Source organism: Pogoniulus pusillus, chromosome 15 (assembly GCF_015220805.1).
Source record: "Pogoniulus pusillus isolate bPogPus1 chromosome 15, bPogPus1.pri, whole genome shotgun sequence".
Lineage (NCBI taxonomy): Eukaryota > Metazoa > Chordata > Aves > Piciformes > Lybiidae > Pogoniulus > Pogoniulus pusillus.
The window spans coordinates 18,050,216-18,066,427 of record NC_087278.1 but is presented as its reverse complement, the minus strand read 5'-3'; the positions used below and the strand labels follow the sequence as shown (position 1 = coordinate 18,066,427).

Here is a 16,212-nt window from a genome sequence, read left to right as displayed (position 1 = left end):
AATTGAGGAAGTTGCCTTTCCAACCACATGCCCGGGTTTTACTGACCTGGTGTGTTTCAGACTATTTAGTTTATGACAAGAGGAAAGCAATTATTAAGACAAAATAAAGAAGCCTGTGTTGCCTAGATAAAGCAAACCAGTACTTCTCGAGCACTCCAGTCTGCTTTGTGTTGCAGTCTTTAGAATAATTTCCCTTTGAACACTTGGAGCAAAACACTCACAGAATTAACCAGGTTGGAAAAGACCTTCAAGATCATTGAGTCCAACCTCAGTGAGGCACAGCAGTAGGAGAAATTCTTGCAATATAAGTAACATTAGGGGCAGGGGAGAGAATAGGTGCAGAGGTAGCAAGCAGCAAGAGGCTTTTTATCTTCTTAAAGAGCAGAGTGAAGTGAGTGTATCATAGCTGCATTTTACAATCCTGTCCGTGCCTTGTGCATGTGAATATTCTAACAGATGTTTCTTGCTCTGGACATTCACTTATTCATACAGTCCTTGTGCAGTAGGAAAAACATGACCATTCCTGGCTGGCTTGGGACTCTCTTTACAATGTGTATGCCAGTATGACTCTCTGCTGTTTCAGCAAACATTTCTATGCCATTCTACCTTAACAGTCTGCAAGGTGAAAAGGAAACAGTCTGGAAGGACCAAACAAGCTCCAAATTACTCATCTCTGCATTTTTTCTTTCTTGCTGTTTTAAGAAGTCATACTTAGATGTTGCAGCTTCCTTTTGAGGGTGGTTCTAAAAAGTAATACATTTCAGAGGAAATAAAATTGCTTTCTACTTTGTTATGCACATAGTGCACTAGGCACTTCTCATGGCAGCCATTTCCCTCTCTTTTCAGATGTCAGCAATCAAAGAGAAATGTTTTAGTGGTACTGTGTAAAGTTACCCTTAGAGCTGTCTGTGAAGAGAGAATTATTTCTAGTCTGGGTGGTACTTAAAGGTGACATAAAAGGAAAATGGACTTTGTGCTTTATCCTTTGTACATCTAGAGGAGACTGGACTGTTGCTTTCCAGTTCTTGTTTTGAACGATAGATTTGGCATTCAAATGCCTACAGACTGTTTTGTCAGCCTGTCAAACAATTTGGAGGAACAGTAGAGCCTTCATTTAGTCAAAATATCCCCTGAAATCTGTGCAGCCTCAGCAAAAACTATTGTTAGCTTTGTACATATAAACATGAACACACACACACACACAAATGAGACCCATCAAGAGCTGGCCGTGTCCTCATCTGCCAACTCTCAGTACCTCTGGCCTCTGCAATATCTGAATCATAGATCTAAATTCTCTGGGACAGCTGGCTCCCACACCTTGTATTCTGCTTGCCCTCTAATCTTGTAGCTCATAGACAGAAGGTTCCACTCAATAGCAGGTCCAGGCCAGTATTGAGACCAGTAGCCAACTCACAGACCAGCAGTCCTCCCCATCTTTGTGTCCCAGACTTGTGATCTCTGTGTAGCTGTCTCCTGCTTGCAAGCTAGCCTGGACAAGGATCACTAGCGTCTCCCACACTCATCCACAGAAGGAAAAGCATAATCACACAGAAGAGACTTAAGAATAAAGTTTAATAAGATAGGACACAGTAAAATGCTAAACCATGGGGTTTGGTGGGGCAAGCATGCTGACAAACATTTTGTGTATGCAAAGCTGGCCCTTTTTATTTCCCCTCCCTCTTGTTCCAAGCCTGTTCTTTCCCATCTACCTTGCCTCATCCCTTTTGCAGCCTCTGTTTCCTCCAAAGTAACCAACCCACCTGGAATCCATTTTTGTTCATTGATCCCTCTTCTGTTTTCTTTATCTCTGACACCATTGTCTGGGTAAGCTGTAGCACTGATACGGCTACCTAGGCACTCTGCTGCTCGCCCACTCTGTCCTGCGAAAGGCTGTCGGATTACTTCTGAAGTCTGGCCATCGTTCGTGGAGCTCCCCTTAGCCATCTGTGAAATGCAGCCACTCAGCACAGCACTGCCTAACCTTTGTTTCTCACAGACTGCATTTTTGGTTTTCTGGGTTAATGCCCTGCAGTTTCTTGTAAATCTCAGCCCATGGGCTGCCCATCTGCCTCTGTACCTTAGGTGTGAGGGCAAAGATCTAACACCTGGCTGTCTTTTGGAGGATAGTTTCCAGGGCAGGCTAAATGCATTTTCTAGAAAACAATAAACTCTCTTGGCAATGTTTTGCGTAACACTGAGTATCTTGCTTCACTGTTTTGCAGGCTCACATTTTCCTGTTGGAGTTGTACCACCCAGAACTAAATCACCAACACCAGAGTCTTCAACAATAGCATCCTATGTCACTTTGAGGAAGAATAAGAAGATAGATCTAAGAACGGTACTTCAAAATAACCTTTGAGCCTTAATGGCTTTGTGATGTGTTAGTTTAGAAGTTTAATTTCTGTAATTACTTCCGAAGTTCTGTAATTCACAGTTGGGAAAGTATAGTTCACTAGGTTAAGAAAGACAGCTCTAGAAAGAGTGACATAATTGCAGAGGTGTATGTTGAACTGCAGAGAGATTTCACTATACTGAAACTGGTGAACAACTAAGTGGTGATGACAAACCTACTGAGCTACTTAGATTCATGTTTGAGTTGAAAGGTCAGGAGGTGTCTTAGGCTAAAACTTCTGAAGGGCTTGTATTTGGCTTTTGAGGCAGTTTTGTTTACCTTATTACTAAAATCACTTGGGGAAAATCTAAAGTAGTGAGAAAATAAGGATACAGTAAGCAATATGTGGGTAATAAGCATGGAAATTCTGATCAAGGAGTCCTGTAGTCTCAGGGTCAAAGACAGAGGTTTACAGGTGGCTCAGGCAAAAGTTTTTTGACATAGTTGTAGCATGGGTAGAATTGGAGATGAGAGAGAAACTCCCAGGATGTTGACTGGAGAAGGAATACCATTCTCTCAACTTAAATCAATCACTGTAAATGTACTGAATGCAGGTGATTACCCAGAAACAAAGTTTGTTTTGGTCATGCGAAGTACAGCGCTATCCGAACATCGGGGAGTTTTGAGAACAGAGTAGGTAAAGTGATGGTTGTCATTCTGGAGACAATATAATACTTAGAATTACAGGTTTTGAAGTGGCCACAAATTCAGGGAATCATTTAGGATGGAAAAAACCTTTTAAGATCAAATCCAACCTCAAACCTTATACTGCCAAGTCCACCACTAAACTGTGTCCTTAAGTGCCACTTGTACATTTCTTTAAAGTCCCTCCAGGGATGGCAACTCAACCACATCCCTGGGCAGCCCATTCCAGTGCTCAACAATCCTTTTGATGAAGAAATGTTTCCTAATATCCAATCTGAACCTCCCCCGATGCAACTAGAGAGCATTTCAGTTTGTTTCAGCCCTCGCCTGGCTTTTAATATTGCCCAGCTGTGGCTTTCCTTGAAACAGAGGCGCAGAAATCACTATTAGATCGAGTAGTGTAGATGTCCTGGATCATTAAATTTTGATTATGTTTCTGTCTCAGGCATGTAAATTGTGTTTGCCTGTTGTGTAATGTCTGTTAAATTGTTTCACCTTGTTAGGATGGCTTTCAGACAGCATCTACTCATTCTCGTAGTGTTCAGAGTAGCCCTGTTCAGAAAAGTGAATCACTCCTTTCATTTGGAATTCCAGTTTTTATTAAAATCTGGTTCTTGTCCTGTTAGTGTGTACATAAGAGACCTTTACTTGCTGGCTAGTGGCTTTAGGTAAATCACTGAGTGATCTGGTAAGCTAAACTCCTCAGAATCTGGCTTTTTTTAAACAAAACTATGTTTATGTATGTATGCTCTTCCACTGAAGGAGAGACCAAGGAGTGCCGTGGAGCAGCTCTGTCTCGCAGAAAGCACGAGGCCTCGAATGACTGTGGAGGAGCAGATGGAAAGAATAAGGAGACACCAGCAAGCTTGCCTGAGGGAGAAGAGAAAAGGACTCAACATTATTGGTGTTTCAGACCAGTCTCCTTCACAGAGTCTGTCATTTGTCAGAGATAATCCATTCAAATTGGCACAGGTGAGTCCCAAGTTACTGAAAAAAAATTGGTGTCTGGTTCCAAAAAAGCAAAGAGTAAAGATTTGCTCTTTTCCCAAAATCCCATGACACTGTAGGTGTCTGCTGGAGACTGCCTGTGCAGTCAATATTCTCTGCTATACATAAGAGAAAGAGAAATGACAATCTTCATGGGTATGCCTAGTGATAGGAGATGTCACTTCTTTGTCCCTTGGAAGATAAGCAGGTCACCTCTCCACACTCTCGGTCGTGCACTCCGGTATTTGCTAGCACGTGCTCTCGTCAGATTCACGCAGGGCTTCAGTGACTAAAAGCAGTGTCAGGAAGAGTCAGGATGGAGCTGATGTGTAAATCATGAAGAGTTCTCTGACGTGTAACATATTCTAACATCTGTAACATTTTCAGATAGGAATGTGCATTTATGATAATAGCTTTTAACTCAGGCTCTTTTGCTGTGGTTTTTCAGCCCATGAATATACAAAAATAGAGCCCATGCTTTTGTCTTCCTCAAGCTTAATCATAAACAGTTAAGGCAAAGAAGTTGCTTTATGAAATTATTAAGGCTGGGGGGAGAGAAGAAAGATTGAACTGTGCGTGTCATTAACCAGGAAATACTATGCTGAATGTACATCTCAAAAAGAAAAAGAGGAGGAGACAAACACTAGACCACACTTCAGGCCAGCAGTGTTAAATACGTTCAGAGCAGTGGATGTTTGACAGCCTACTACTTTCAAACTACTAAGAAAAATTAGTTTTCTTTTTCAATAGCTTAATGAAGGAACTTCTTGTTTGGGAGGGGAGAGGCAGAGGTAGTAATCTGCTGGCATACTTTTTTCCCTCAGACCACACTGGTTTTCAGTTAGTTTTCTGACATGTAACATTTCATGTTTTGTACACATTTTAATGCCTGATGTTCCAAACCCAGGTTAAACACTCTGCATTGTTAAGGAGTCACAAATAAGTTTTAGGTTTGCTTTTTCTGCCCTTTTTTAAAATTTATTTTTAAACCCTGAGCATGCTAAACTGCCTTCAGAGCTACACAAAAGATCCTCTTTCTTCAAGAACATTTGATCCCTAGAAGGCACTGAATTCAAGACATGCCTTTGCATCAGAGCATCTGCATTTGGGATGACATCATGAATGCTGTATATGAAGGGGGTTCCCATGAATGTTTTTGTGTTTAACACTGCCTTTCACAAGAAGAGGACATGCAAAACAAAGCTTTGCAGATGTTTGCTTTTGCAGTTCTTACAGAGATGTTTCAGCTTTACCACTTCCCTACCTAAAGGTGAGGAAGCTGCAGTCACATACAAGCCATAGCTGGTTAGCTGGCAGACTGAGAGCAGTGGGGAAGTGGTCGAATCCTCTGTGCCAGCACCATACACAGGACTCATAATTGCTGTGTTCATGTCAGCATGCTCTTCGGTCTTTTGTGGGACAGCAGTGTTACATGGATAAGAAATTTATAGAATAAGTGAGAATCATTGAATGATCTGGGTTGGAGGGGACCTCCAAAGGTCATCCAGCCCAATCCTCTCTGCAGCAAGCAGGAACATCCTCGACTAGATCAAGTTCCCCTGAGCTCTATAGAACCTCACTTTGAATCTCCAGGGATGGGACTCCAAACACTCCCTGAACAACCTGCTCCAGTGCTCCACTACTCTCACAGTGCAGACCTTATTCCTAACATCCAATCTAAATCAATTCTTGTACAGTTTGAAGCCATTGCCCCTTGTCCTATCACTACAGGCCTTAGTAAACAGTCTCTCTCCATCCTTTTTGTCAGTCCCCTTCAAGTACTGGATGGTCATTATTAGGTCAAATGTATCTGAGTTGAATATTTCTCTAGGAGTGTGTGCTGCAAAATGACTCTTTCTCTCACCACTCGGACTCTTCCCGAATGCTGTTTGGCAAAAGCCCTCGGCTGAGGTAGCACTGCGGCAGTGGATCTTAGTGCTACAATGTCGCTGCTTTTCACTCTCCTACGGAAAAATGGTTCAAGGGCATTAACTGTGGGAAGTCAACTGGGGATTGGTTATTTAATAATTGGAAGGGGGGGAAGGCATTTTCTAAACAACCCACTGTGTAATTTGTGAGTGATTAACAAAATACAAAGGGAAACCACTTCACAATTGTTATTGTTTGGCGTAAGTGTATGATATGAGTGCATGCTGTAGTTATGGAAGTAAAGAGATTGATTTGTGAACTGGCTTACAGGCAGTTTCCTCTTAACAGAGTGCCTATGCAAAAATCACAGGAATTCAGCTACAAGATGTACTGCTGGCTCCTGTTTTCCTCAGCCCTGATATTTTGTTTGATAATAGGACTTCTGTGAACCTAGTTCAGCTTGCTACCCTGACAACATCATGTTCGCAGTTCACAACCTTAGTCACTTCTGCTGTCCTTACTCAAATTTTTTTATATCAAATTATTCTCTGTGCAATGGATATTTGGGTTTTTAAGGACTAAGTAACATCCTCTGCTCTTCCCAGATGCTATATTGTCCTTTGATAAGTCAGGTAACAGAATAAGCTTGGAAAATAACCAGGATGTCTGGAGAAAGTGCATGCAGCTGCACTGTGAATTTTGTAGTGAGAACAGATTTTTATCTGTCTTCTTTTTTCAACCAGGAAAAACTATTTTAAAACTATATAGGTGCTTATGGATGCAAATAACAGTGCTGCTAAGCCTCCCTGTAATTGGGCTAAAAATTAAATCTCAAAAATAAAGGTTCATAATAGAAGAGCTGGAGATTGCAGGAGTGGCAATAATCTGAGAGGGGGAAAATTGTTAGGCAGGAGGAACGGTTTTGAGAGCTACAAAAGTGATGAAATTCCATCTCCTTAATCATTTCCATTTTCTTTATTGCACGGTGGTATACTTCAGAGGGGGTTTTAGGGATTTGTGTAGATCAGTCAGAGGAGAGCACGTGATTGAAAAGCTGGGGTGATGACTTCTGTGAGAATGCATCCACATATCAGTTTTGTTCCACAGAACCGAAGGAAGGATGATGCTGTGTCCGGTAACGTGAAAGAGTTAGAGAGCAACAGTAAAGAAAGTAACTTGAAACAAAACAATGCAATTGCTGGAGAAGAGAAAGCGCACGTGAAACACGATGGAGAACAAGAACATCATGCAGGTTTTATTCAAGAGGTACTAAACTGTCCCTTTCTGAACTGCTCACAGGCCTGTCTGGCACTACTGAAATATTTTGAGCCACAGACAGCAGGGTATGAGAAACTGAGCCAGTTTGTTTTGCTTGGAAAGTTTAGATTTCTTTAATTGTTTGGGTGGGTTATTTTTTTTATGTATCAAATATTCTATGCAGAAGCACAAAACGTATCAGGTCTGTCTATAGCTGAAGTATGGAATGGTCACAGTGTATGTACTCCCTAAATTTCATGGTGCTTTATCTGTTGCTGCCCTGATCGACTGGAAAACTGTTAAGTTCTTTTCTTTATTTCTTTGGAAACAATGCTAATGCATCTTTAAATGGTAACTGCTAATCTGTTCGTTGCTTAGGGAGACCCCAGTGGAGTTGTTGAGGCTCATCTAATGCACCTAGTGGCTCTACTGCATCTAATAGCAGAATAAAGCCGACGCAATTAATGCATGGCAGTAGACAGTGACTGTAGTTGGTACTGTTCTGTCACTGAGCTGATTTCTGTCTTGAAATCTTCTGTCACTTGGTGTAGTGAGTTGCCTTGGGCTTTCTGTTACTAAAGTGACCTGAACACTCATCAAAGACTGACTGTGGAAAAAAGTAGATTACTGGAGTCGTTTCTACATATAACCAAATCCTGCCTACAGTTTAATATGTTGGGGTTTTCAAATTTCATGTGTAGGGTTTTTCTTCTCCTATCCATGTTCTTTCATTATCCTTTCCTTTTCCTCACGCATTTGTGTTTTCCGGTCTTATATTTAGCTTTTTTAAACATATGTCTGACATAGAATAGTATAAAAGCAAATAATATCTGTTATTCTTTAAAGACAATTTCTGCTGGGAGGTGGTTGCTTTATTGAGTAAGCAAATATATTGGTTGTATTTAATCACACCTTTAAGAGCAGTGTCGAGGCTTATCAGCAATATATTCCAGTACCTGGAATCCCTGATTGCATTATGAAGAGAAGGATGGCATTTAAAAACAGGCAGGCTGCAGCCAAAGGGTTCAGATGAGTTGTGGAAGTTATTAAGCCCAGCCCTGCCCACTGGCTCTGTTCTGAGTTTCAGGATAACTCTTATTAACCTGAATGGTATTGATAAAAATTTCTTAAGTTCTGTAATTCTGAGTTACTAAGTATACATGATGGCAAAATTTGTCTGTCAATAAAACTGTTTCCTGATCCTGTATTTCTTATCTGCCACTTCCTATGCTACAGCTTTTTTGTTTCATGATCTCTGCTTTTTTATAGCTAGCAAAAGCTGATGATCTTCTATCAGATGCACATGTTGTATCCAACTCCAAAGAAGTGAGTAATGACGAGACAGCCAAACAGGAAAATACACTGGAAGAAACACGTGATGGTGATATAAGGTAAAAACAAAACAAGCTGTTCAGAGGCTGTTCTAAACTTGCATATCGTATTTATTAGCTGAACAGGCCAAGCAACTAATGAAACACTGCCATAAATACCTGTTAGGCATATTTATACAGGTTTGAGTTGGTTAGATATAGAGAATTCTAGTACAAAACCTAATCCCTGCAGGAGTTCACTAAGAGATACGACTTAGCATGTAAAGCAATGTGTATTTTCAAGTATTGCCCTAGTTACAAAGAGAATAGATTCAGGAGGAGAGTGACCAGGCAGAAAGGGACCTGGGGGTGCTGGTTGACAGACAGCTGTACCAGCAGGACCAGGGCAGTCCTTCTGCCCCTGTACTCAGCACTGCTTAGGCCACACCTTTGAGTTCTCTGTCCGGTTCTGGGCCTCTCAGTTCAAGAAAAATGTTGAGATGTTCATACACATCCAGAGAAGGGCACCAAGGCTGGTGAGGAGGTTGGAGCACAGCCCTATGAGGAGCAGCTGAGAGAGCTGGGAGCATTCAACCTGGAGAAGAGGAGGCTCAGGGCAGACCTCATTGCTGGCTACAACTACCTGAAGGGAGGCTGTAGCCAGGTGGGATTGGTCTCTTCTCCCAGGCAAGCAGTGATAGAACAAGAGGACACAGTCTCAAGCTGTGCCAGGGCAGTTTCAGGTGGATGTTAGAAAGAAGTTCTTGCCAGAGAGAGTGATTGAAGTTGGAATGGGCTGCCCAGGGAGGTGATGGAGTCACCATCCCTGGAACTGTTTAAAAAAAAGACTGGATGTGGCACTTAGTGCCATGGTCTCATTAGTTAGAAGCTGTTGGGTGATAGATTGGACTCAATGATCTTGAAGGTCTTTTCCAACTTGGCTAATCCTGTGCTTCTCTGATAACCTTTGCCTTGGGGTGCAAAGTGTATTCAGTCATGTCAGTTCAAGCTTTGGAGTTTTTAGTTTACTATTGAAAGCTCCAGCTTCTATACAGCCCATTAGCACTGGTTGCATTGGGCTGGAATGGCCCCTCTGAGGTCATCTTGCCAACTCCCCTGCAGTCAGCAGGGACACCTCCAGCTAGATCAGGCTGCCCAGGACCACATCGAGGCTGATCTTGAATGTCTCTAGGGACAGGATTTCTGGGCAACCTGTTCCAGTGTTTCACCACTCTCACTGTAAAGAACTTCCTTCTTATGTCCAACCTAAATCTGCCCTGCTTCAGTCTGAAACTATTGTCCCTCATTCTATCACTACAAACCCTTATAAATAGCCTACTCAATAGCTTCTACTTGAATTATTACTCCATTATTTTGGATCAGTGCACAATTAGAGGAATATTGTGTCTTGGATATTCCTCCTAGAAGATTCCTAACTTCCATGTAAGTTGCACTGCAGGTTCAAAGTGATTCTTACATTGGGCCATACCTTTGTCACTGCACCTTCGGTGAATTAGATGATCACACTGGAGGAAACAGGATGAAGTATGTGAAGGAAAGGAATTCCACTTCCAGTACTGTTTTCAAGTCTAGCTTTGCAAGAAAAAAGGGTTTCAAAATACCTAATTTATACCATGCAAACTTGCATTTTGCAACTTTTAGTTTTCTGTTACTAATAGAAAAATTGTAACTCATGTACTTAGCAGTTAACACCTGAAATTAAACTAGAATGAGTTCTAAACACTGTGCTTTCTTGTTAACCAGCTTTCAAAGTGTGACCACAGCTACAAACCACAAACCCAAAACCAGCTCAGAAGAAAGTGAAATAGCTAGCATTCAAGAACAAGAAGGGATTATGGCTTCACTTGAATTAGCAGCACAGTCTTCAAAAGGAAATCAGGCAGCAGCAGGTATGGGAAAGAGTCTTGACTGAAGCCCAGCTTACACAGTGCACACGTAAAGCGTTGTTTATTTTTCCTGTGTCTTTTGATGCTCTGAAACCCCTGTGAATTGGAAGTGCTGAGCTAGTCTGTGTGGCTTCGTAATGTGGAGAAAAGGAGTTTGTCAGTGGACAACTGCAGAAATTCCATTTTTCTGAGGCTTTAATATAGATGCTGTGGTTACATTTATTGCAAGGAATTAAATATCTATTGCTAGGAATTGAGTCCTACTATAGTTGTTGGTGGGAGCCAGTCCTTCCCTATTCAACTTGTAGAAGAGCATCTCAGTCCTGGGTATGTAGAGATTATTTACCCTTACCCCCTTGCTAAGGGATGGCCTCAGGTATGCTCAAGACTGAGAAATCGGTAAGTGTTTCCAGTGTATCCCTCTAGTAGCGTCTGAACTAGCAAGGGAAAGACCCCAGTTCAGTCATGTTTTCAGGAGTAAGAAAAGATGAAGAAACAGCGAACACTAGCTCACCAGCAAAGTGACTGGTGGTGTGCTGCTTCACGAGGTGAGAAACCTGAAATGAAGCAGTTGTTTACAAAGAGGAGACTGTGTGGGGGAAGAGGAAGGAAGATCAAATTTAAGACATTAAGGCATTTCCTAGTGGGAATGCTTAAGTAACTAAGATGATTGGTTCAATTTATGGATATTAAGGTGACCTGGACCTTTGCAGCGCAGTCAGCAATCTTTTCTGTGACTTGACAATCAAACCCAAACATTGTAAACACATTTTGTAACCCTCAGAGGAATTTAAAAGTGCTGGGCTGGTCTGAGCTGTGATGTGTAAGTGAGCCTGGAAGTATCCTGAATTTTGCTTTGTTTTTTTTTTCTCTTTCTCTCTCTTTTTCAACATAAATAACTCATTGGCATTCATGTGTCTACTGTTTGTTCCTTCGATGCTCTCTACTCGTTTATAGGCCTGAGTATTGGACTTTCTTGAGGACACCCCTGAAGTTCTGCTTACTGTGCTGATCAGATTTTAAATCCTCACTTGTGTAACTTTCTTTTGGTTCTGCTTGCATTTATGATTGCTTGGAGTGATGATTTTCAAGTTTATATTGGTTATTACTTGAAATCATACCTTCTGTAACTTGTACTCTTGTTTGTCTTGCTGTATGACTCGCAGTGAAAAGTTTACCTTCTTCACCGGAATCATCACTGTCACCAGCTACATCTACACAGACACAGCTCACAGAAGGATCACATTTCATGTGTGTATAGTTACAGAGAAGTAAGTCTCTTTTTTCTCCCACCCCTCCTGCCATTTTCCTAATGTTTTTCCAAGTATATGTGCTCTGATTTTCCTTCCAAGAACAGACAATACTTGACAGGACAAAGTTACCTGCAGTGTTGAACTTAAACTAACCAGATAACAAAACAAATGCATGTATTGATTCACTTGCAAGTAATAGATTGTCTGTCTCAGTGCAAAGAGAAAGGACTAATTGGCTTATCAAGCACATTCTCCACCAACTGGCAAGATAATAGCCCTTGGAATTATATGAGACAGCAAAGCTGTTAGAAAACAGATACTTGGTTCAGGTACGGGCATCAGTGCTCAGGTGCAAATGAGTCTTGATGCTTCAGTCATGGTAATAGGCAACTAGAGATAAATCTCTGCGGTGATGTATAGGAGGGAATAGTCAAGTGGCCCAAAGAGATTATGGTTGAAGACATTGATAACTGAGGTATGACAAGCAGGAAGGGAGCAAATGAGGGTGGAAAAAAAATGTCAATTGAAAAGCTTTTTATTTTTCTCTTTCTCTAGAGATAGCCCTACATGGCTTCTCTTCCCTTGTCACAGTAGGTGATTGCTTCTGGGAAACAAGTTTCTAAGCATGAGTTAAGCTAGATTTACAAGTTGCCTACTTAATGAAAGGAAATGGAAATAGCAGAGATCGTGTTTGTTGCTACAAGTGTTTAAATAAATGAACAGAATACCAGTATGAATGCTTCCACACTTCACTAGCATTTAAATCACTCCACATTGATTTGTTGCTCCACATTGCTATGTTGCTTTGTTTCCTACTGAAAGAATGAGCTTTCTTTCAGTGGCAATATGTCACAGCTAATGTAACTTAAGGAAACTTTAGAATCAAGGCATTTTCAGTCATTTGTCATGAGCAGATCTGAAAATGCCTTTTTTGGTTCTTTTTTACTGTCCCAGCCCTCATTGGCAGGCTTTGACTGTAGCAAAATTAGACTAGTTCATTACATGCACCTTTCTCACGTGGACTCTGGGCATGACTCTTTTTTTTTATATTCTCTAAAGGAAAAAGGGAATCATTTTCATCTTTTGCTCCTTTTGGAGAGATACCCTCCTCACAATCACTACTGGTACCTGCATTGCCTTCTTCCTGATGGAGGTGGTTTGTCATGATTAGGTTTAGCTTAGGCTTCTGGTCTTGTGGTCAAAAGCTTTTATTACAGAGTATTTTTTACATCTAAGTGAGACTATTCAGTTTTTCTGGAGATGCTGATTTGTGTTTCACTCTATAAACAGACATACATTTGTCATGCATCTTCTTTTTAAATAAGGCAAACTTGATCCCATCAACTCACGTTCAGGTCAGAAGCAAACCAGAAATGGCCCTGCTGAGTTCTGTCCCTAGGTACAGAGTGTCTGTCTTGAGAGGGGAAGCAGCCTGTAACTTCACCAGAAATTTATTACAGATTGAATTAAGTTGCCTTCAGCTATTGTCTTCAGCTCCAACGATCAGATGAGCAAATTCATCTTTAAATTATTCATGCTAAAGACGAGACCAGCAGAAGTGAAGTGCTTGCACAGAGACCTCTTTTGTACAGTTCTACAGACAGGCCTTAGCTGCTCATGCTTCCTCTGGGATGGCCTTTGTCAGACGAATGCTTTGCTTGCATGTGCCTCGCGACACTTGAGGAAAGGATCCCAGAGCTTAAGATACATCTGCTTTGGCTGGTTAATGTTTGAGTTCAGTTGGACAAAGCATTGGGCTGTGCACGCATGCGTTCCAGATCACTCTGGTACACTCGATGCCTCTGTCACTTGTTTCCTAGGAGCTCCAAAACAAATTCAAGCAATGAGCTGGGCCTCATCTGTGTAGGAGATACATGAAACGCAATCTGTTTGCTGCAGTAAATGCTGCTCCATACCTTCTGGGGCTGCCATTGCAGTATTCCAGTTCTTTGCACGTTGCTGAAAGAGTATGGTCGTCTGTCTGCAGGAGCTCAGTGTCTCAGGTACAAGAAATCCTGAGCAGCAGAGGGAATATCAGAGCTGCGGGATCAGCTCTGTTGACAGAACCAAATGTTTCAGGCACATCTGGAAAATGAATGGTAAATTTCAGAGGATAATGAAGTAATAGCTCTATTTGGCTTTTACAGTCAATTAGTAAAAGGATACTCTTGGCACCATGCCACGAGAATTTGGCATAGGAACTTTGGCATAGGATAGTGTAGGACTAAGGAAAAATCCCATTAACAGAGAGCTACTTTCTTTGTCAAGGCTCCTGCTTGGCAGAGACAAATCTGGATGTGCACCACTAAATGTTGTTACGTTTGAAGCATTGCATTGGCATTTAGCGATGGAGGAGTAGTGACATTTTATACAGCACCTGGATCTAAAGCTCACTTTCGCTGAGGAACTGTTCAGAGCTGTTTACAGAAGTCCTTTCAGCAGTTACCAAAACGCAGCAAGCTCTGGGATGGAGCACTTGAACATCAAAACACCTTACAGCAATGCTGCCATTGTGGTGTAGCAACCAAATAAGACTGCATGCTTCTGCAAAATGTGCCTGTTGTTGGTAAGAGCAATTAGGGTCTTTGCATTTATTGCCCCTTTTTATATGAAGAACATTTGGAGGTGGCTGTGTGCAGCAGGGCAAGATTCTCAGTCTAAGCAGGCTTTCCTAGGACACAGTGTGTGTTGGGAAAAAAGCTTCTTTTTGCTTCTTGCTGCCCAAGTATCTTGACAGCAGCATTGCTTCCTTTTGCCTCTTGCTGCCCAAATATCTTGACAGCAGCATTGCTTCCTTTTGCCTCTTGCTGCCCAAATATCTTGACAGCAGCATTGCTTCCTTTTGCCTCTTGCTGCCCAAATATCTTGACAGCAGCATTGCTTCCTTTTGCCTCTTGCTGCCCAAGTATCTTGACAGCAGCATTACTCATCAGGAAAATTGATTTTTGAAACAACTGATTTCCAAAAAGCTTTGTTATTTTCTACACCCTTGATAACTGCTGCTAGGATAAGGTCAGAAATTTTCTGCCACGTTTCCTTTCAGGAGTTGCTTTATACAATATTCTGTTGTTGCTAAAATGCAGTAACTTCATCTCTGTCTGTCTTTCAGAAGTAATGGCTTCTGTTGAAACAATTCATGCCTGAGATGTATGGACCTGACCTATGAAAATATGAGAAGAGATTGTACAGTATATTTTAAATCTATGAAATTCATAGTTCTGATGCTTTTGGCTACAGAGCATCATTTTATCACTTCCTGGAAAATGTTTATTCCAAGAGAGCTTTAAATGGCCCACATGTACACTCAACAACCTTCAGATTGTCCTCCTGATACCAGCTTGCTGCTACCATTTCTGTGCACATCAAATAAAAGCCCTGTTTCATCTGCAGCCTACAGTCAGAACTCTATTTAATATTCTCCAGAATTTAATGTTCTTATAATTATGGATCATTTAAGTTTACTTTTTGCTTCTTTACCAGGTATACCTTGGTTCACTTTACATATCGCCACTAAACCTCGTTTTACACTTTTTCAACACTACAACTTCTTGTTTTAACATTTTCTTTGTAAAGTTTTTATATATATATATATATATATAAAATACATATAGATATATTTAAAATGTGCCATTTTTATTATTGCTTAGTAAAAGAAAAAAAATGTCCTGTTTCTGCTGTAATTATTTCTTGGTCAGGTTGCAATGTCAGCAGTTACTGCCACACTTCTGTCAGCGTAGACATTAATGTCAGTGGTTACTTTTTCCTGAGTGAAATGGAGTGTAGGTATTTTGAGGTACTGGGCTTTTCTCCTTTGTTGGGTTAGGGTGTGTACAGCAATAAGCAGGTTTGCAATCCAGTCCTTAGTTGGTGTACAAATGTAATTATGTTCATTGTGTATATAGTATACAATGAGCACATACGATGTAAGTATAAGAAGCCACTTACTATTGTTCCAATACTGATGTTCATATCCCATTTCTTTTATATCATATTAAATAAATGTTGATGTTCTTAAGGACTTGTATGGTTAGTATTTCTTCCAGCAAACAGATGTCACACTGTGTTCCACCTTTTGATGTGGGGAATGCAACGATTCTTGTCTCGCGGGCGACATCACCCATCAACCAGAGTAGCAGTGACAGACTCCTCTTAAGAGATTCCAGTCTTCCTCTGCGGGAAAGAATGAGGCTGCAGCACAGAACACAAAGAGGACCTGAGACTGAGACGCAAGAAATACAGGTTCAGCTCCTGACTCTCCCAGGCTCATGTTGTGATATCACAGTAATCACTTACTCATTCTGTGCCTCCATTCCCTTCCCGTTTAATTGAGAGGCAATAGCCCGTCTTGCTGGCGTGTGGTGAGCAGTGATTGAGCACTTGCAAACACTAGATGCCACATTCAGTGGGGTTAAGGAGAAAAGTACGATGATTCCTCGAGGCTTTGACATCTGCAAAACATCTTGCAGAAACCAAAAGAGAACCTGAAATAATTTGTCAAGTGTCATTGTGCTACAGCTGTTGCTAGCTTCGCTTTGTCGTCTCTTGCAGCTGCCCGAATTTGCCTGAGACAAAAGAGGCTTAGAAAAGAATGA

The 16,212-nt window shown here is 41.3% G+C and overlaps 1 protein-coding gene across 9 annotated transcripts in view; it reads left to right on the top strand.

The window, feature by feature from the left end:
- The window catches only part of PLEKHA5 (pleckstrin homology domain containing A5), a 147,136-nt gene extending 131,501 nt beyond the window's left edge, over nt 1-15,635 (top strand). For 8 of the 9 annotated variants that reach the window (XM_064155573.1, XM_064155568.1, XM_064155569.1 and 5 more), the window contains 7 exons: nt 2,223-2,338; nt 3,800-4,009; nt 7,001-7,159; nt 8,420-8,541; nt 10,225-10,370; nt 11,534-11,638; nt 14,730-15,635. In XM_064155573.1, coding sequence (XP_064011643.1) covers nt 2,223-2,338; nt 3,800-4,009; nt 7,001-7,159; nt 8,420-8,541; nt 10,225-10,370; nt 11,534-11,628 — 848 coding nt within the window. In that variant the 3' untranslated portion in view covers nt 11,629-11,638; nt 14,730-15,635. The remainder of the gene's footprint in view (nt 1-2,222; nt 2,339-3,799; nt 4,010-7,000; nt 7,160-8,419; nt 8,542-10,224; nt 10,371-11,533; nt 11,639-14,729) is intronic. The other variant, XM_064155565.1, reaches the window with a different exon arrangement.
- Nucleotides 15,636-16,212: the final 577 nt, after the last annotated feature.